This window comes from Oncorhynchus mykiss, chromosome 5, assembly GCF_057628025.1.
Source record: "Oncorhynchus mykiss isolate SJ-2025 chromosome 5, ASM5762802v1, whole genome shotgun sequence".
Taxonomy (NCBI): domain Eukaryota; kingdom Metazoa; phylum Chordata; class Actinopteri; order Salmoniformes; family Salmonidae; genus Oncorhynchus; species Oncorhynchus mykiss.
The window spans coordinates 63,067,918-63,090,179 of record NC_143026.1 but is presented as its reverse complement, the minus strand read 5'-3'; the positions used below and the strand labels follow the sequence as shown (position 1 = coordinate 63,090,179).

At 41.6% G+C, this 22,262-nt stretch overlaps 1 protein-coding gene and 1 long non-coding RNA gene across 2 annotated transcripts in view; both read right to left on the bottom strand.

Moving 5' to 3' along the window:
• Window positions 1-22,262, bottom strand: part of LOC149983543 (uncharacterized) — a 246,593-nt gene that overhangs the window by 190,834 nt on the left and 33,497 nt on the right. The gene's annotated exons all lie outside the window — the stretch shown is intronic.
• On the bottom strand, window positions 876-9,645 carry nr2c2ap (nuclear receptor 2C2-associated protein). Its single transcript, XM_021603719.3, has 5 exons — window positions 9,348-9,645; window positions 7,903-7,993; window positions 6,602-6,707; window positions 6,394-6,461; window positions 876-1,551 (listed from the first exon to the last, which is right to left on the bottom strand). Exons 1-5 carry the CDS (start codon window positions 9,383-9,385, stop codon window positions 1,429-1,431), a joined length of 426 nt encoding a protein of 141 aa, XP_021459394.1. The 5' UTR covers window positions 9,386-9,645; the 3' UTR covers window positions 876-1,428.

Sequence of the window (22,262 nt, the reverse complement as noted above, 5' to 3'; positions counted from 1 at the left end):
GCCTCATCCAGCACAACACATCTCCTTTGCATAGAGTTGATCAGGCTGTTGATTGTCGCCTGTGGAATGTTGTCCCACTCCTCTTCAATGGCGGTGCGAAGTTGCTGGATATTGGCAGGAACTGGAACATACTGTCGTACACGTTCATCCAGAGCATCCCAAACATGCTCAATGGGTGACATGTCTAGTTAGTATGCAGGCCTTGGAAGAACTGGGACATCTTCAGCTTCCAGGAATTGTATACAGATCCTTGTGACATGGGGCTGTGCATTATCATGCTGAAACATGAGGTGATGGTGGCGGATAAATGGCACGACATTGGACCTCAGGATCTCGTCAGCAGCATTTGGAGAGAAAGCCATGGTGGATTGCCTCCTGGAAAACATCAGGGACATTTCTAGACACGTTCATTGAATTCAATGGTTAGTCATATACTGGGTGACCTGTCTGTTATGTCCTTGTGTAGTGTGTCTTAGGAGGCAGATCCTAGTGCTATAGCATGGGAGCGGGAAAGTGCATTGACCCTGGCCAGCTCTGGAGGCTATGCAGTCATAGTGAAATATCTTCTCCAACATGCAATAGATATTAATGCTTATGACTGTGTAAGGTTGTAAATGATATCATTAAATGGTGTAAATAACTGCCCCAGGACTCTTGATTCCTTCAGAAATAACACACATCCTATTAATGGATGTCTGTCATGTTTAATAAGAATGGTGGTACCCCTCTCCTCTACGCTGTTTGCGGGAACCACATAAGCTATGCCAAGGCCCTCTTAGGTATGATGCTTCATACCCCTGCACACGATAAATGAATTAAAATGAAGGTAATTTCCAAAACTAAAGTACTGTAGTCATCTCAGTGGCACAAATAAATATGGTAATGTGATTTTAATTCAGATAGAAGGGGCAGACATGACCATTGAGGCAGATTCTGGGTATAGTCCAATTGCCCTAGCTGTCACCATCAGACACAAAAAGGTAAGCACCCTCTCAAATGTTTTGTATATTAAGGACGTTTATGTGTAAAACATTTTTACGACAATCATACTAGGTTTAAATAACTATTTCTAAAAATGAAGTGATTGTAAACAAATAAAAACAAATGGCTTAAGAATTTTACAATGTTCATTTGGAATGGCAAATCAAATAAGGCACAAGAACATTTCAATAGGCATGTGGTTACGTGACCTTAAAGCCTGTAAAGCTGCAATAACAAATCCAGATTCAGAGTCCTCCTTTATCCCCTTGTTGTTTCTGTGATGCAAGCAGGTGACCAACTAAAAATGTCCTCACCAAAAATAGTCCGATATGGTTCCCATTCCAAAGTTCATGTGGGTGGTACATTCTTCCAGCAGTCATGGTATTCAATGTTACTACACCCTCTTTCCCTATAGGTCTCGCTCTCTCTCATGCAGAAACAAAAACGTCACAAAGCTCTTTCCCCCAGGACATCCAAGGAGTAAACAATTATTCGCCCAAAAAAGTCAGCACTGTTCTCAAACACTATTTTTAGCCTGTGCACCATGTGGGCCTCCTGAATGGGAAAGCTGTGGGTGTGGAGTTAAGAACCAGATAAGTAGAACTGCAGTGGACAATATTGTTTGAAAGCTGCTTTGTGTACTCTATGTAGCATTAAAATCAACATTTCTGTATTACAGTATCCAGTGCCAGGCATAACTTTTCTGTACTATTACAACTTGTATACAACTATTACAAGACTAGTTGAGGTAGCTTGTACATCAGGCTATCTCATGCTTAGTATGGCCACATTTAAAAATACCAAATGTGGGACAAAGGGATAATTTTGCAGGACATTCGCGGCAGTGTAGCCTAAATGAATAGATTGAGTGGGTGTGTCAAAAGGAGTGGGTGTATGGAAAGTGAATCAACTAATTGGGCAGATTTGTTGCCACTCAAGACCGTTTTGCGTGGCTGATTGGGCTGCACGACGAGTCGATAAGTCAGCGACCAGTGCACTGGTGTTGTATCGACGTGACTGCCAACTTGAATTGCTTCCTACTGGATATCACGGTCACGTCGTGGCGGTAGCTAACGTAGCCATTTTTTTCTCCCACATGATTTAATTTCATGTAGGATAGCAGCCTACACAAGAAACAACTAATATTGATAACCATCTAGATGTCATCTTGATACATAGTGTCTACTACTCAATGAAGAGGGCATGGATGGCAACAACACCGAGAAACAGTGCCCTTCGCTCCCGCTTGACAATTGCTGCTGTGCGGCAATGGCGTGGGAACTACCTACCTTGTAGCCAAATATGAGGGGGACAGTTACAGTAAGCACACACATACAACACATGAAGCAACAGTACACCCATAATCAATACTTTTAATAAAGAAATAAACAATTGTCAGTTTTATAACTGAAAATGTAAAAATGTTTGTGCAAAACTAACAGTGAAATACGTCTCATCCTCTGGCTTAAAAACAGAAGTCCAAACTCTCGCGGTATGGTAGCTCAATGTACGGGAAGTGTCGTGGTAAGAGAGAGAAAAAAAGGCTAAATCATAACTGCCTAACCTATAGCAGCCTGCTTGACACGCCCACTACTTTCCTTTTGACACACCCACAAGCCCATTCTCCAGTCATATTGGGATGCAGCTACCCCCTTCTCAGTTTAGCTGGAGTTTAGACTGAAAAGATATGACACTGGCATACGTCTCACGGTCTGCTTAATATCAGAACTCAACGATTGGAGAAGTGTTTAACATCGCCAGTAGCGTTGCAACAGTGTTGCAGTTCTTGATACAAACAGGTGTGCGTGGCACCTACCTCCATACCCCATTGAAAGGCGCTTAAATATTGCCTTGCAAAAGTATTCAGACCCCTTGGATTGTTTAACATTTTGTGTTACAAAGTGGGATTAAAATGAATTGTCATTTTTTTGTCACCTATCTACACAAAATGCTATCAAAGTGGAAGATTTATTTTAATTCATCGTAAAAAATGAACTAAAATACAGTCGTAGCATAAGTATTCTGCTCCCTTAGTCAATACATGTTTGAAGCACATTTGGCAGTGATTACAGCTGTGAGTCTTCTTGAGTAAGTCTCTAAAAGCTGTTTGTACACCTGGATTGTGCAATATTTGCCCTAATATATATATATATATATATATATATATACATACATACATACACACAGTGCCTTGCGAAAGTATTCGGCCCCCTTGAACTTTGCGACCTTTTGCACATTTCAGGCTTCAAACATAAAGATATAAACTGTATTTTTTTGTGAAGAATCAACAACAAGTGGGACACAATCATGAAGTGGAACGACATTTATTGGATATTTCAAACTTTTTTAACAAATCAAAAACTGAAAAATTGGGCGTGCAAAATTATTCAGCCCCTTTACTTTCAGTGCAGCAAACTCTCTCCAGAAGTTCACTGAGGATCTCTGAATGATCCAATGTTGACCTAAATGACTAATGATGATAAATACAATCCACCTGTGTGTAATCAAGTCTCCGTATAAATGCACCTGCACTGTGATAGTCTCAGAGGTCCGTCAAAAGCGCAGAGCATCATGAAGAATAAGGAACACACCAGGCAGGTCCGAGATACTGTTGTGAAGAAGTTTAAAGCCGGATTTGGATACAAAAAGATTTCCCAAGCTTTAAACATCCCAAGGAGCACTGTGCAAGCGATAATATTGAAATGGAAGGAGTATCATACCACTGCAAATCTACCAAGACCTGGCCGTCCCTCTAAACTTTCAGCTCCTACAAGGAGAAGACTGATCAGAGATGCAGCCAAGAGGCCCATGATCACTCTGGATGAACTGCAGAGATCTACAGCTGAGGTGGGAGACTCTGTCCATAGGACAACAATCAGTCTTATATTGCACAAATCTGGCCTTTATGGAAGAGTGGCAAGAAGAAAGCCATTTCTTAAAGATATCCATAAAAAGTGTCGTTTAAAGTTTGCCACAAGCCACCTGGGAGACACACCAAACATGTGGAAGAAGGTGCTCTGGTCAGATGAAACCAAAATTGAACTTTTTGGCAACAATGCAAAACGTTATGTTTGGCGTAAAAGCAACACAGCTGAACACACCATCCCCATTGTCAAACATGGTGGTGGCAGCATCATGGTTTGGGCCTGCTTTTCTTCAGCAGGGACAGGGAAGATGGTTAAAATTGATGGGAAGATGGATGGAGCCAAATACAGGACCATTCTGGAAGAAAACCTGATGGAGTCTGCAAAAGACTTGAGACTGGGACGGAGATTTGTCTTCCAACAAGACAATGATCCAAAACATAAAGCAAAATCTACAATGGAATGGTTCAAAAATAAACATATCCAGGTGTTAGAATGGCCAAGTCAAAGTCCAGACCTGAATCCAATCGAGAATCTGTGGAAAGAACTGAAAACTGATGTTCACAAATGCTCTCCATTCAACCTCACTGAGCTCAAGCTGTTTTGCAAGGAGGAATGGGAAAAAAATTCAGTCTCTCGATGTGCAAAACTGATAGAGACATACCCCAAGCGACTTACAGCTGTAATCGCAGCAAAAGGTGGCGCTACAAAGTATTAACTTAAGGGGGCTGAATAATTTTGCACACCCAATTTTTCAGTTTTTGATTTGTTAAAAAAGTTTGAAATATCCAATAAATGTCGTTCCACTTCATGATTGTGTCCCACTTGTTGTTGATTCTTCACAAAAAAATACAGTTTTATATCTTTATGTTTGAAGCCTGAAATGTGGCAAAAGGTCGCAAAGTTCAAGGGGGCCGAATACTTTCGCAAGGCACTGTATGTATGTATGTATATATATATATATATATATATATATATATATATATATATATATATATATATATATATATATATATATATGTATATATTTTTTTTTTTGTCTTTTCTTTTTAATTTTCTGTCAGGATGTTGGGGATCATGGCTAGACAGCTATTTTCAAGTTTTGCCATAAATGTCAAGCAGATTTATGTCAAAACTGTAACTTAGCTACTCAGGAACATTCACTGTCTTGTTGGTAAGCAACTCCACTGTAGATTTGGCCTTGTGTTGTAGGTTATTCTCCTAATGAAAGGTGAATTCCTCTCCTAGTGTCTGTTGTAAAGCAGACTGAAGCAGGTTCTCCTCTAGGATTTTTCCTGTGCCTAGCTCCATTTGATTTCTTTTTACCTAGAAAAACTCCCCAGTATTTGCCGATGTCAAGCATACCCATACCATGATGCAGCCCCCACCATGCTTGAAACTAGGAAGCTGATCTGTTGGATTTGTTCCAAACACAAGGCTTAGCGTTTAGGCGAAAATATTTATTCCTTCGCCATGTTTTGTTGTAGTATTACTTTAGTGCATAGTTGCATACACGATTCATGTTTTGTCATATTTTTATTCTGTATATTTGTACTCTGTCATTTAGTCACTACAATGTTGTTGATCCATCCTCAGTTCTCCCATCGCAGCCATTGAACTCTGTAGTGGTTTTAAATCACCAATGTTCTCAGTAACATCCCTGAGCAGTTTCATTCCTGTCCTGCAGTTCAGAAGAATGACTATCTGTAATGGTAGTTTAATAAATAATCCACATTATAATTATTAACTTGATCATGCTTAAAGAGATATTCAATCTCTGATTTGTTATCGTTACCCATCTACCAATCACTGCCCTTCTTTATGAGGCTTTCTAAAAGCTCCCGGGTCTTTATAGTCAATTCTTTGCTTGAAATGTAATACTTGACTTAGGGACTTTACAGATTTATATGTATGGGTGACAGAGGAAGGGTTAGTCATTCAAAAATCATGTCAACCGCTATTATTTCACAGATTCCATGTAATTACTTATGTGATTTGTTAAGACAAATTTTACTCCTGAACTAATTTAGGCTTGACTAAACAAAGGGGCTGAAAACTGATGCAACGGCTATATTGGAGTTATCGACATGTGTATTATAACATTTTTCACTGACAGTATTTTGTGTAGATTGTTGCCAAAAAAATGACAAATCAATTTTAATTCCACTTTGTACCAATAAAATGGGAACAAATAAAAGGGGTCTGAATACTTTTGCAAGACACTGTATCTTATCAAAAGTACAACGTGACTGCAAAAGATAGGTTGGAATGTCTGACTGAAATACTGGACAAATCAACCTTTTTCGTAAATGAGTTTTGTTTGAATTTATTGATAAAATGCAGGACATGATTGTTTGGTTGCGGGACAAATGGCCAAAATGCAGGACTGTCCAGCACAATCCGGGACATGTGGTCACCCTATTCACGCTACAGAAACAGGAGATTGGCCCGTAGGGCAGGAGCCTTTCTGGCTCGGACAAGGCTTACTTACCAACTCATTTGAACTGGTATGATTTTTAGAGACATTTAATAATACATTGAAGGATATTTGTAGTGAGCTGTTGTCTTCAGGGTAAAAATGAGTGATTTTTGCCAATTCTCCAGCTTTTGGGCTTCCTGAGGGGAAAACAAGTAGAAACTTTTTTAAAACATATATGTTATTAAAGCATAGTATGACAATGTTATAATACAAATCATTTCAAATCACAACTTCATTGTGATAACACTTACTAAAAGAGTGTGTGTGTTTGTATTACCTTCCAATCTGCATGTTTTTCCTGAAAAGCCTCCTTGGAACTGCACCTTTAATTCAGACACTCTGACTGGCTGTGGGAATTCAAGAGTAACCCACTGAGAATCACCCTGTAAAAAGGGAAAGTAGTGACAGTGTTATGGGGTAGCCAGAATATGGTTGAGCATGACTGTATGTCACATATTATTATTATGATGATATTAATTGTTTCAACCAGAGCAACCAGTACATCTTTCCCTAAAACTCAAAAGGCTCGGCTGCCATAATGCGTGCACCGCAGAGCCGGCACGGCATATGGAAACAGAAAAAATACACCTCAATACAGGGATTAAAAATGTATCTAGGCAAGTCAGTTAAGAACTAATTCTTATTTACAATCACGACCTACCCCGTCCAAACTTTAACACTGGGCCAATTGTGTGCCGCCCTATGGGACTCCCAATCATGGCCGGTTGTGATACAGCCTGGTATTGAACCAGGGTCTGTAGTGACGCCTCTACCATTGAGATGCAGTGCCTTAGACCGGTGAAGATGTTGCTGTACTCCTAATTATTCCATTATCCCAAATGACAAATCGAGAATAATAAAATACTGCTGGTTTTTAATTAAACTGCCTTTTTCGTCCTCATGCTAGGCTAGCTAGGCTAAAGCAACCCATTGGATTCCATAGCAACTCAACCAACACATCACATTTTCATGGAATCCAATGGGCTGCTTTAGGCTAGCATGAGGATGAAAATGGCAGTTTAATTCAAAACTAGCAGTACTTACATTTTCTCAATTTGTCAGTTGGGATAATTAGGAGTACAGCGATATCTTCCATCCCTGGATTGAGGTTATGTTTTTTAACCTTATCCCACACTGGCTCAACTGTGCCTATATTATGGCAGCAGAGCGTTTTGACCTGTAGGGAAAGATGTACATTGTTGAGCTTAGGTCAAAACAATTCTGGCTATCCTATGTCATAGAGTAGCTACTAGTTAGCCTCTGGCAACAGGCTTTCACCTCACCTTTGTGAGCAGAGGCTAAGGGTAGCCTAATAATAATACTAGTATTAATATCATAACCACATAGTGCATCCTAATGATCTCTCCTCCAGGTGTGCACTCAGTCACTACTCCCCATCAATTGAATTAGATTCATCTTGGCCTGGGATAGATCCATATACCAGTCATTTACTGTCAAATTCATGAAGGGAAGTGAACAAGTGCACACTTCGTGGGGAAGGAGGCAATAGAGGCGCACGAGAATGTGCCGATGCTGGCCCTTTTGAGGTATGCGCGGCTATATTGTGATTGTAGTTACCTGGTCAGAGTTCCAGCAAGTTTCTTCATTTGAGTCAAACATGTACTTCTTCCCAAATTGCTTGACATCTCTGTTTAAAACCGAGCTTACTCTGTTAAAAACAAAAAGACACACAGCAATTTTACAGTCATGACATCATCATGCTGCAGCAGGACTGCTACATGTTCCTTCTAGGATGTTAAAGAGAGATTTCAGCATTGAGCTTAGCTGAGGAAGCCTCGATTCCATTCTCTTCTATCGAGGCGTAGTTGGTCCGAGGACCTTACATGTTCTATTTAAAGGAAATTTGTCTCTGGAAGTCAAAACAGCCACATACTCAATCTAAACTTGAATCAATTCTCAATTGCGATATGGTTCTAGAAACATAAATCCCTCTACTTTCAAATCACATCAAAATAATGATTATTTAACAGAGTTGCAGCTGACAGTATTTCCAAAGATTTATATAACTAAACCAAGATAACGACAGGCTGTGGTCTTCCAGTGGGCAAAACAAGCAAGGAGGGGTCAGTGCTAAGCAAGAGCTAGCGAGATCCTATTGGCGTTATAGCGTCATCTGCATATATCCGTTAGGGAACGCCTACTTTGAAGTGAGCGTGTGCAATAACTCAGTTCGCCTTTGCACTCTTTCTAAACACTTTTGCAAAGGGTAAAGTCTACGAACCTTAGTCCACTCTATTCATAATAGATTCCAGTTTGTGAACATCAAACTCTATTGACATCAAATGTTTCAATGAAAATATTTGCAGATACCATCTTCTCCAACTGCCCGCCAGTGGGCTTTCTCTCACTATCATATTTGGTAGTGAGTGAAAAACGCCAAGCGGATGCTTCACACTATTTCTCAGTTACAACGCCTTTGTGGCGTCTGTCTTCCGACACGGGTGTGAGGAGCCGCAGTTAGCAAAACTCCCCCATACAGAAGAAGCCTTCATCGAATGAATGTAATATGATGGGACTGAGAAGCTGGCAACAACATTGGATCAGTCGATTCTGAGAACACTTACATTTACAACTGCGGGCCTTCCGCGGGGTTAATTTGGACGTTTTTATTAAAAGTATGACTTTTTCCTCTTGTTGGTCATACTATATAAAAATAGTCAATTGGCCCAAGCACATTCGCACAGAGTTGAGCGCCACAAATTAGGAAAAAGTCGGAGATTCGATAAAAGTAACCTATTAAGTATGAATTTGAGCACTGGGTACAGGACCTTTTTACAAGAATAGTCTGATGGGGACAACGTTGTAGCTAATTCCGCGACCTCAATTCGCCTCGATATACGAGAACTGAGTTCAGCAAAATGTCAGACACTTATTTGGGGGGCTAACACAAACACGTTTATTTTTCACTGTTAATCGAATGTGGTGACACATCTAAAGGTATAACATTAGATATCTTGCCCGCACACAGTGTGTTAAAATGCCAAACTAACACGTTTTCTTACCTGCTCTGTGTTTCACAGCAAATCAATGAAGACGCCATGTCTGATCTCACAACTGAGGGCAAGTTGCCGTATTGTAGTAGAGATTAAGCTCTTCTATGTACGACGGTACTGGCAAAGGACTTCAACACGATTAACCCGTTCTCCACTAGATGGCAATCGTGTTCCTTTCTTTTTTTCATATCTCATCCATGGCGTTTATATCAAAGACAGTACAGTATGATCGGCTAAAACTGATTCTCCAATAGAAATCCCTGATCGCAGTTGGAGTCGACGTTGGGGAGCAAAGCTCATGCGTAGAAACGGTCGTCTCGCGCAGAACTGCGCATGTGCACGCCGTCAAATCAAAGGCACACCTTTCACATAAAGTTGTTTTTTTTTGACAAATGAAAACGTCACTTTCACGAGGTTGGAGTAATAACATGTTCAACTACTTAAGACATTGGCTCGAATATACGCTGTCCCTTTATATTTTGAGAAAATTAACAATTTAGGAAGAATTGTTCACTTCTCTCAATGATTTCTCAAACCACGACCTGGTCTGTTATACAAGCGGTCCCGGAAGTCTTGCGATGTTGCAACTTCTGGGTTTATAAACTCTGTGGAAAAGATGTTACAAGGTCAGCGCTAAAGGAAATCCTCCTTTTAAAAAAAGTTGCAAGCCCGTCAAGTAATCTAAAGTTTCTAAACAAGCATTTCAGTTTGCCACTATCTATTGCTAACTTGCAGGCCCAGGTCTAAATCTTAAAGGCTGTGACAGTTAAACACAGGCAGTTAAAATCAAATGTATTTATAAAGCCCCTATTACATCAGTAGATGTCAAAAAGGGTTTATACAGAAACCCAGCCTAAAACCTCAAACAGCAAGCAATGCAGATGTAGAAGCACGGTGGCTAGGAAAAACTCCCTAGAAAGGCAGGAACCTAGGAAGAAAGGAACCAGAGTGGAACCAGGCTCTGAAGGGTGGTCAGTGCTCTTCTGGCAGTGCCGGGTGGAGATTATAAGAGTACATGGCCATTAAGGCCAGATTGTTCTTCAAGATGTTCAAACATTTGCAGATGACCAAGCAGGGTCAAATAATAATCACAGTGGTTGGAGGACACTGTGGCCCCGTCCGACGATAACCCCGGACAGGGCCAACCAGGCAGGATATAACCCCACCCACTTTGCCAAAGCACAGCCCCCACACCACTAGAGGGATATTAACAGACCACCAACTTACTACCCTAAGACAAGCCTGAGTATAGCCCACAAAGATCTCCTCCACCGCCCGAGCCCAAGGGGGAGCAAGACCTGACAGGAAGATCACGTCAGTGACTCAACGCACTCAAGTCGAGTATAGCGCAAAAAAGCCTGGCACCACGTAACGCACCCCTCCTAGAAACGGCACTAGTAAGCCAGTGATGGGGCCCCGTAATATGGTCAGAGGCAGAGAATCCCACTGGAGAGAGGGCCAGGCAGAGACAGCAAGGGCGGTTCATTATTCCAGTGCCTTGCCATTCACCTTCTCACCTCTGGGCCAGACCACACTAAATCATAGGACCTACTCCTATGAGTCTTCAATAAAGACTTAAAGGTCGAGACCAAGTCTGCGTATCTCACATGGATAGGCAGACCATTCCATAAAAATGGAGCTCTATAAGAGAAAGCTCTGCCTCCAGCTGTTTGCATAGAAATTCGAGGGACAATAAGGAGGCCTGCAACTTGTGACCGTCGCGTACGTGTAGGTATGTATGGCAGGGCAAAATTGGAGAGATAGGTAGGAGCAAGTCCATGTAATGCTTTGTAGGTTAGCAGTAAAACCTTGAAATCAGGCCTAGCCTTAACAGGAACCACATGTAGAAAGGCTATCACCGGAGTAATATTATCACATTTTGGGGTTCTAGTCAAGAGTTTAGCAGCCGTATTTAACAATAACTGAAGTATAATTAGTGCTTTATTTGGGTAGCTGGAGAGTAGTGCATAGCAGTATTCTAATTTAGAAGTGACAAAAGCATGGACTACCTTTTTCACATTTTTGCAACGTTACGAAGATGGAAAAAGCTGCGCTTGAATTATTCTTGATATGTTCGTCAAAAGAAAGATCGGGGTTCAGAGTAACGCCGAGATCCTTCACCATGACTAATCGAAATGTAAAGCTGTGTGTCGTCTGCGTAGCAGTGAAAGTTGACGTTGTGTTTCCAAATGAAATCACCAGGAGGTAGAATATATAGTGAAAACAATAGTGGTCCTAAAATGGAACGTTGAGGAACACCAAAACGTACAAATTGATTTGTCAGAGGACAAACCATCCACAGAGACAAACTGATATATTTCTGACAGATAAATTCTAAACCAGGCAAGAACTTGTCCATGTAGACCAATTAGGGTTTCCAATCTCTCCAAAATAATTTGCTGATCAATGGTGTCAAAAGCGGCACCAAAGTCTAGGAGCACGAGGACAGGTGAAGAGCCTTGGTCTGACGCCATTAAAAGGTAACTTACCACCTTCAAGAGTTGAGTCTCGGTACTATGATCGAGTCTAAAACCAGATTGAAGTGTTTTGTATACATTATTTGTCACCAGGAAGGCAGTGAGTTGCTGCGCAACAGCTTTAAAAAAAAAATTCAATATAGGCCAATTAGTTTTTATTACATTTTCCGGTCAAGGTTTGGCTTTTTCAAGAGAGGCTTTATATCTGCCACTTTTAGTGAGTTTGGTACACATCCGGAAGATGGAGAACCGTTGAATATGTTCAACATTGGAGGGCCAATCACAGGAAGTAGCTCCTTCAGTAGTTTAGTTGGAATAGGCTCCAGTATGTAGCTGGAAGGTTTAGAGGCCATTACTATTTTTGTGAATGTGTCAAAAGACACAGGACTAAAAAACTTGAGTGTCTCCATTGATCCTGGGTCTTGGCAGTTCTGTGCAGACTCAGGACAATTGAGCTTTGGAGAAATACTCAGATTCAAAGAAGAGTCTGTAGTTTGCGTTCTAACGATCATGATCTTTTCATCAAAGAAGTTCAGGAATTCATCACTGTTGAAGTGAAAGCCATCCTCTCTTGGGGAATGCTGCTTTTTTGTTAGCTTTACGGCAGAACCAAAACTTTTTGTGGGATTGTTCTTATTCTCCTCAATTAGGTTGGAAAAGTAGGCTGATCAAGCAGCAGTGAGGGCTCTTTGATATTGTACTGTACTGTCTTTCCAAGCTAGTCGGAAAACGTACAGTTTGGTGGAGCGCCATTTCCGTTCTAATATTCTGGAAGCTTGCTTCAGGGCTTGGGTATATTCTGTATACCAGGGAGGGAAGATCTTGTGACAAATGTTTTTAGGGGTACTACTGCATCTAGGGTTTAACGCAACGTTACATTTAAATAAAATTCAGACATTTCTTCCACTAATTGGTCTTTTGACCGATCACATATCTTTTCACATCATATCTTTTTCAAAGCTGATCTGATTAGTCAAAAGTTTTAAAAAATATCAGAATTTGGCTGCCCGTTTGAAAGCAGCCTGTGTGTAGGGATCCATGTAGGGAGGCATACTATTGCAAATAAGGTCAGGCTGATTGGTGACATACTGTCAATTGAGAAATGTTGTGACTAAGCTTAAAATAATAAATTATACACTGCTCAAAAAAATAAAGGGAACACTTAAACAACACAATGTAACTCCAAGTCAATCACACTTCTGTGAAATCAAACTGTCCACTTAGGAAGCAGCACTGATTGACAATACATTTCACATGCTGTTGTTCAAATGGAATAGACAACAGGTGGAAATTATAGGCAATTAGCAAGACACCCCCAATAAAGGAGTGGTTCTGCAGGTGGTGACCACAGACCACTTCTCAGTTCCTATGCTTCCTGGCTGATGTTTTGGTCACTTTTGAATGCTGGCGGTGCTTTCACTCTAGTGGTAGCATGAGACGGAGTCTACAACCCACACAAGTGGCTCAGGTAGTGCAGCTCATCCAGGATGGCACATCAATGCGAGCTGTGGCAAGAAGGTTTGCTGTGTCTGTCAGCGTAGTGTCCAGAGCATGGAGGCGCTACCAGGAGACAGGCCAGTACATCAGGAGACGTAGAAGAGGCCGTAGGAGGGCAACAACCCAGCAGCAGGACCGCTACCTCCGCCTTTGTGCAAGGAGGAGCAGGAGGAGCACTGCCAGAGCCCTGCAAAATGACCTCCAGCAGGCCACAAATGTGCATGTGTCTGCTCAAACGGTCAGAAACAGACTCCATGAGGGTGGTATGAGGGCCCGACGTCCACAGGTGGGGGTTGTGCTTACAGCCCAACACCGCGCAGGATGTTTGGCATTTGCCAGAGAACACCAAGATTGGCAAATTCGCCACTGGCGCCCTGTGCTCTTCACAGATGAAGGCAGGTTCACACTGAGCACATGTGACAGACGTGACAGAGTCTGGAGACGCCGTGGAGTACGTTCTGCTGCCTGCAACATCCTCCAGCATGACCGGTTTGGCGGTGGGTCAGTCATGGTGTGGGGTGGCATTTCTTTGGGGGGCCGCACAGCCCTCCATGTGCTCGCCAGAGGTAGCCTGACTGCCATTAGGTACCGAGATGAGATCCTCAGACTACTTGTGAGACCATATGCTGGTGCAGTTGGCCCTGGGTTCCTCCTAATGCAAGACAATGCTAGACCTCATGTGGCTGGAGTGTGTCAGCAGTTCCTGCAAGAGGAAGGCATTGATGCTATGGACTGGCCCGTCCGTTCCCCAGACCTGATTCCAATTGAGCACATCTGGGACATCATGTCTCGCTCCATCCACCAACGCCACAGACTGTCTAGGAGTTGGCGGATGCTTTAGTCCAGGTATGGGAGGAGATCCCTCAGGAGACCATCCGCCACCTCATCAGGAGCATGCCCAGGCATTGTAGGGAGGTCATACAGGCACGTGGAGGCCACACACACTACTGAGCCTCATTTTGACTTGTTTTAAGGACATTACATCAAAGTTGGATCAGCCTGTAGTGTGGTTTTCCACTTTAATTTTGAGTGTGACTCCAAATCCTGACCTCCATGGGTTGCTAAATTTGATTTCCATTGATAATTTTTGTGTGATTTTGTTGTCAGCACATTCAACTATGTAAAGAAAAAAGTATTTAATAAGAATATTTCATTCATTCAGATCTAGGATGTGTTATTTTAGTGTTCCCTTTATCTTTTTGAGCAGTGTTTTACCAAAACGAGATAAATTACATAAAAACAAGGGGAAATACTTTAGAGCACCTTAAATGATATTATGGACAGAAAACCCAATTCATCTCCATCGTTCATTGAAGTTGATGGGTCATTTATAACAAAACCTTTTGATATAGCAAATCATTTCAATGACTATTTCACCGGTAAAGTGGACAAACTGAGAAGTGAAATGACAACATTGAACAGTAAACAATCATGTCTATTGAAGCTCTAATAATGAAAGACAAGGATTGTTATTGTGTGGAAGAGGTGGAAAAACAGTTGTTATCCACCAATAATGAAAAGCCACCAGGTATAGACAACCCAGATGGGAGACTATTGAGAATGCTAGCAGACTGTATTGCCACCTCTTTTCCATGTCTTTAACCAAGGTCTAAAGGAGTGTGTGTGTCAACAGGTGTGGAAGGAAGCTAAAGTAATTCCACTGCCTAAATATATTAAAGCATCCTTTGCTGGCCCAATAAGTTCTGCCTGTTCTTAGTAAACTTATGGAGAGAATTGTGTTTGAACAAATACAATGCTATTTTTTAAAGAACAAGTTAACTACTGACTTTCAGCAAGCATATAGGGAAGGGCACTTAACTTGTACTTCCCAGTTCAGATTATCACGACTCAGGATATGACACAGATGCAGATACAGGAGGCGGATAGTACAGTTTTCAATCATTTATTATAGCACGGTCGAGGACCGGCAGAGGTTCATAATCAGGTCAGAGTCAGGCAAGTACAGGATGGCAGGCAGGCTCGGGGTCAGGGTAGGCAAAAATGGTCAGAACCGGGAAAACAAACACCTGGGAAATGGGAAAGCAAGCTGGTAAGACCTGACAAGACAAGACAAACTGGCAACAGACAAACAGAGAACACAGATATAAATGCTCAGGGGATAATGGGGAAGATGGGAGGGGGTGGAGACATCTGGAGGGGGTGGAGACAAGCACAAAGACAGGTTAAACCGATCAGGGTGTGACACAGACGACTGATGATTGGCTAAAATTAACGGATAATAAGATGATAGTTGGAACTCTATTGTTAGATTTCAGAGCAGCCATTTATGTTATTGATCATAATTTATTGAAAAAAAACTCTACATCCCCCGCCATCACATGGTTGGAGAGTTATTTATCCAATACAACTCAGAGAGTATCCGTCAATGGAAGCTTCTCCAACATCAGATATGTACAGTGCGGTATCCCTTAGGGCAGTTGCCTTGGGCCGTTATTGTTCTATATTTTTACAAATGATTTGCCACATGTCTTACAAGACTCTACACATCAGCACATTCAGCCAGTGAGCTTACTGAGAAGCTTATCATGGAGTTAGTCAGTGTCAGAATGCGTAATTAACAACAAACTGGCCTTAAATACATCTGAAACCAAAATCATTGTAATTGGTTCAAAGCATTCCCTTAGACCTAAACCTCAACTGGTGTTGTGCATAAAAGGTTTGGCCATAGAACAAGTTGAAGAAGCTGAACTCCTAGGAGTAACATTTGATGGTCAAGCCATATTGACAAAGATGTTGTGAAGATGGGGAGAGGTATGTCTGTTATAAAAAGATGTTCTGCGTTTTTGACACAAAGATCAACTGTGGTTGTTCAGGCTTTGGTCATGTCCCATATTGATTATTGGCTGGTAATATGGTCAGGTGCAGCAAAGAAAGACCTATGGAGAAAAGAGAGATTATTTTTATTTGTCTAACGAGAGCCAAGCATCGATCATCATGTCACCAGAATAAGACCCTCAATGTTTATTGGAAAGGAGCATCACGCTCATCACCGTGCACTTTCACCACCCTGTGATGTTCATCATAACTTATTTCAGCTGTAGCCTAATAAACTGCATGCATTCTCAACGAGTCTTAGTTGGATCACCACACGTCATCATGTGACACCCAGTTTACTTTGATATGATGGTTAATAAGTCAACATTTCTCACATAATTTACTTTACCGACACAAAAAGATCACACATTGTCTAGCATATTTAGTTTAGTCAACATTTGGAAAATGTTCTGTTTCCATCAGGCCTGTCAATTAAATGTTTTACCCGACATGTACTTTACTTGCATAAAAAGGTTGGATGGACACCTGGTTACACTTTTCTTTGATTCATAAAAGTGCATTGAAATTGCTTAGGAACTGTGCACGCCTTCGAGAGGTGTGTGGCCACTTGGAGACACCAGTTAGTCCTCTCACTCAAACCCTTGTCATTTTTTGGTCTTATGTACCAAACATTTTCCAGGAATGTTCTGTTATGTTACTGAAAGTATACAGAGTATTTTCAGATTATGTTATCAACAAATGAGGCAAAAAGTATAGTAAATGTTTGGATTCAGTGAACTCACCTTTTGTTCTAATACTTTTCCCATAATCTCCAAACTGTTCCCTTTCAATTGCTTCTATGGTTATGCATATGCTTTTCATATTTCTTCTGTTAGAATCATTTCAATTTATCTCTATCCATAACGTCAATTCTCACGAGTGTAAAGGGTTAGCATAACGGCACCTGGAGCGGAAGAGGTGATAGAGGGGGCCCTGTTTTCGAAGGAGCTAATTCTCACCCCAGATGGACTTCCTGCTGAGATTTGGTCATGGTGCTCCCCGCTTTGCAGATAATCAATAAGTCTGAATTACAAAACCTGATGGAGTCAAGTCTGTGTGACCATTGCCATCGGTGAGGGATGGCGGTTATAGAGGTTGGACCAGCAAAACTGCAGGAGCTTTCCCCTTCACACCTTCACCTTCACTTGCACTGCACCACAATGATTCAACAATCAAAATCAGGAATGATTTTGATAATATGCCAATGGTCTGGCTCAAGCCAAGAACTGGGTCTGTGTGAGGGAGGGAGAAAGAGACAGAGATAGATCATTAGTGATCTAGGATGTTAATAGATAGGTGAGGTAGGTGAGGAGTGTGGGTCTGTTTACCCGTCACTGGGGAGGTAAATAAGCCTGGCCTTACGGGCCGGTTTGAAGTTTGATCTATCCCAGCTAGGGTTTACGAGCTATGGGCACTTGTGCAGATTGTCCTGATGAGGAGGGTCATTAATCCTAGCTGCTTGCTGAGGGACAGAGTACTCTGCCTGGCAGCAGGAAACAGATTTAGGTCTGCAGCACCTGGCTAAATGACAAACTATCTGACAGGTTGAATGAACTAACCTTGTTTGCAGTTCTGCTTGATAGAAATCATCCAGAAGGGCTAACCTGGATGCTTTTGAGGGAATGTGGGTATTCATTGAGGCTGGTCTAAGTGTGGATTGGAAACACTCTACGACTAAACAAATAGGTTTACGTACCTTCTCCAATTTATATGGGAGACTGTTACCTACTCTTTTTAAGTAAAGCAGTTGTGATAGCTTTTAGTTAATGATATGAAGTGAAACACAGTTGCTCAGAGGCCCAGACGCAGGTCTTTATTGAATTTGGGAAGGAAATGAGAGTGACACAATGTTTTTATGCAGTCGTAAATCATTTGGTTTAGACACCATTTGGTGTGCTCCGAGGCTCCCCTTTTTAATAGAGCAGAAAATGGGGAGAAATGTAAGACACATCTGCTTGTGCCGGAGCAATTAGCCGTGTGTCTGAGTCTGTGCCGCTGTTCCTGGCAGAGCTGCTCGCTCATCTCAACTCCGAAATGTTCTGCTCCAATTTGAGTGAGGTTCTTAATTAAACCATTAAGAAGCAAAGCATTTGCACAATATACTCTGCTGCCTTCATTACAAAGCACAATCACTTGTAATTTATTCGCTTACAACTGCAATCAATGGATTTTAAGCATTCTCTGTCTTATTGTGTATATGTGCGCTTCCCTCATTTCAGAGGAGTTAGCAGGCTTACATTATTGGCCAAGGGACATTATTGGCCTAGGTGGACATGCATGCCTACAGTGCCTTTCGAAAAGTATTCAGACCCCTTGACTTTTTCCACATTTTATTACGTTACAGCCTTATTCTAAAATGGATTCAATTGTTTTTTTCACTCATCAATCTACACACAATACCCCATAATGACAAAGCAAAAACATGTTTAGACATTTTGGCAACCTATTACAAATAAAAAACAGAAATATCAAATGTAAGTACCTTCAGACCCTTAACTCAGTTCTTTGTTGAAACACCTTTGGCAGCAATTACAGCATGAAATCTTCTTGGGTATGACACTACAAGCTTGGCACACCTGTATTTGGGGACTTTCTCCCATTCTTCTCTATAGATCCTCTCAATCTCTGGCAGGTTGGATGGGGAGCGCTGCTGCACAGCTATTTTCAGGTCTCTCCAGAGACGTTCGATCGGGTTCAAGTCCAGGCTCTGGCTGGGCCACTCAAGGACATTCAGAGACTTGTCCCGAAGCCACTCCTGCGTTGTCTTGGCTGTGTGCTTAGGGTCGTTGTCCTGATGGAAGGTGAATCTTTGCCCCCAGTCTGAGGTCCTGAGTGCTCTGGAGCAGGTTTTCATCAAGGATCTCTCTGTACTTTGCTCCATTCATCTTTGCCTTGATCCTGACTCCCAGTCCCTGCCGCTGAAAAACATCCCCACAGCATGATTCTGCCACCAACATGCTTCACCATAGGGATGGTGGCAGGTTTCCTACAATTCAATTCAATTCAATTCAAATTTATTTATATAGCCCTTCGTACATCAGCTGATATCTCAAAGTGCTGTACAGAAACCCAGCCTAAAACCCCAAACAGCAAGCAATGCAGGTGTAGAAGCACGGTGGCTAGGAAAAACTCCCTAGAAAGGCCAAAACCTAGGAAGAAACCTAGAGAGGAACCAGGCTATGTGGGGTGGCCAGTCCTCTTCTGGCTGTGCCGGGTGGAGATTGTAACAGAACATGGCCAAGATGTTCAAATGTTCATAAATGACTAGCATGGTCCAATAATAATAAGGCAGAACAGTTGAAACTGGAGCAGCAGCTAGGCCAGGTGGACTGGGGACAGCAAGGAGTCATCATGTCAGGTAGTCCTGAGGCAGCAGTCCTACAGATGTGACGCTTGGCATTCAGGCCAAAGAGTTCAATCATGGTTTCATCAGACCAGAGAATCCTGTTTATCATGAACTGAGAGTCTTTAGGTGCCTTTTGGCAAACTCAGAGTGGACTGTCATGTGCCTTTTACTGAGGAGTGGCTTCTGTCTGGCCACACTACCATAAAGGCCTGATTGGTGGAGTGCTGCAGAGATGGTTGTCCTTCTGGACTATTATCCCATCTCCACAGAGGTACTCTAGAGCTCTGTCAGAGTGACCATTGGGTTCTTGGTCACCTCCCTGACCATGGCCCTTCTCCCCCAATTGCTCACTTTGGCCAGGCGGCCAGCTCTAGGAATAGTCTTGGTGGTTAAATTTTAGAAGAAGGCTGTGACGTAACTGTGGCAAACCTCTTCAAGGTTATGAGCGTTTGTCACAAATTAAGTGGGAAACTGTCACCAAATCACCCCAGAATGAGAGTTATTTCGAACAGGACAGTACCTGTGTGTTTGTTTCTCCGTCCTGGTCCACCCAGGCCGTAGACAAGGTCAAGGATAGCAGGGTTCGGTACACGAATCGGGTTCTCGGTAGGTCCAGGTCCAAACGCCAACAGGTAAGTCAAAAACAGTCCAGCTCATACACGGTAAATCCAGCCAATATCTATTGTCTCTTTCTCTACGGTTCATAGATCCTTCCAGCCCTCTCTCTCTCTTCCTGGTTTTTCTTGACCCTTTATCTGTGGGTCGGCTCCACCTTCTGAGGGTTCCCCTTGCTTCTGGGACTTGTCGTTTTGGCAGTCGGCCATTTTGTGATCTGTAGTTCTGATCGGGGTGGCCATTTTAGTGATCGGGCAGAGCCTGCTCTCACATATCTGCCATTTTTCACTCAACCCCCTTCTTTGCCACATAACAAAATGTGGAAAAAGTCAAGGGGTCTAAATACTTTCCGAAGGCTCTGTGTACCGCTTTAAATTACAAAGACTGTTTCGTAATTGCATTCTTTCTTCTTATTTGTCTTTCTTTTTTTTTTTACAAAGAGGGGGTACAATAAAAGAAAGTACAACGCCAAATGGAGCCAAAAAGTTGGCTAAATCAAGAATGATACATGGAACTGGAAGTATATTCAGGGATATGTTTGAAGGACTTTGAACAACTGAATACTATGGTTCTGCACACACTAGTATTCATCCAAATCTCATTATTCTACCAAAAAGTGTATGATAATGAGTCAGACAAAATATTATTTTGAAATTGACAGTGGAGCATGTGCCTCAGTTCCGCAATGATGAAAAGTAAAATGCTAATTTTAGACCATTATGGTTACTGAAGAGCTAGTGGAGTGCAATTTTGAGTTCCTGCCTTCTGTGCAAAACCTCATATTCTCTCTGAACCATGCAATAAGATTACAGGAGTAGAGACTGATTAGAGATTATTAGTGTTTTGTATTTACATATCTATGAACCAGTGAAGGTAGGTGACACAATTTTTTTCATGAGCATGTTTTTATTTATATTAAAGCATATTGGATGACTCTCATTCATATTCAAATCACCCAGTTCAATGTAACAGCAATACGTTTTTTGATACAACATTTTTCCCTATACCCATCATGAGGTTACTAGAACCTAGCCTATGAATGAAAGTTTACAATGTAGATGCACACAGGCCGAGAAAAACATTTGAGGTGACTGACAGTGACATTCAATACCGCCTTGCACACTCTTGCCTGCATCTATCTGATATAGGGTGTAGTCATTAGTCCAACAATTGCAAATGAGAGTTTCTATTGGACAAATTCAGGTATGTTTATCCCCGTTTTGATCCGTTTCCTTCCTTTTAAGAACCGTTTTCAACAGAATTGGCGGAATGAATACACCCTTGATCACCAGTAAACAGAGTTCACTGTCATAACAGCCACGTAGAATCCTTTCTCTTCCCTTCGCTTGTCACACCTGCATGTGACCAGTCGAAAACAACAATCCATGCCAAACCGCTACGCACAACCTTAGCTAAAGTAACGTCATAGTCGGCTTAGCTAATGGAACTAACGCATTAGTAAATCCGCTACACGTTAGTGTACAGTCAAGTAAGCAGTTACACCGGCGGGCCCCGGTGACAATAAATGAGTAATACCAAAAGTTTACCTTGACTTGGAAGAGTTCCAGTGTTGTGATGGAAAGTCATAGCTAGCTAGCTAACATAGCATCCCTCTGTTTGAGCAGGGTGTTTCAGTAGGCTAAACTAGATAGCTGGGTGATTCTGCAATTTCGGGCACTTTGGCCCGGCAATCTTTAAGAAATTAAAATGTATTGAAACACCATTTTACCAGTATTATAATCGTCTTTCATTTGTCTAGAAATAATATCTGATCATGGCTGCGATCGTACTATTCAGGAATTGATATATTTTCGTCATTTTTCTCAGACAGCCATAGACCAATGCCATTTCCATCACATCATTAAACATCCATTTTAGTTGAAAATGAAATATCATAAAATTATGTTATAACACATTATACATTTGTACATTAACTTGCATTGAATATTATTTTAATTGCTTTTTAAGGTTTTTCTAAAATTAATAATTCAACACAACACCTGAATGTATAAAGTTGCCTTTCATAAAGAAATGAGATATTTCCACTCAACCTTTTTGTGAGATTATGATAACAACCATATGATTTAATCAATGTAAATTAATCAATCAATGTAAATGATACATAATGTATCCTAATTTACCCAAGAATATGAG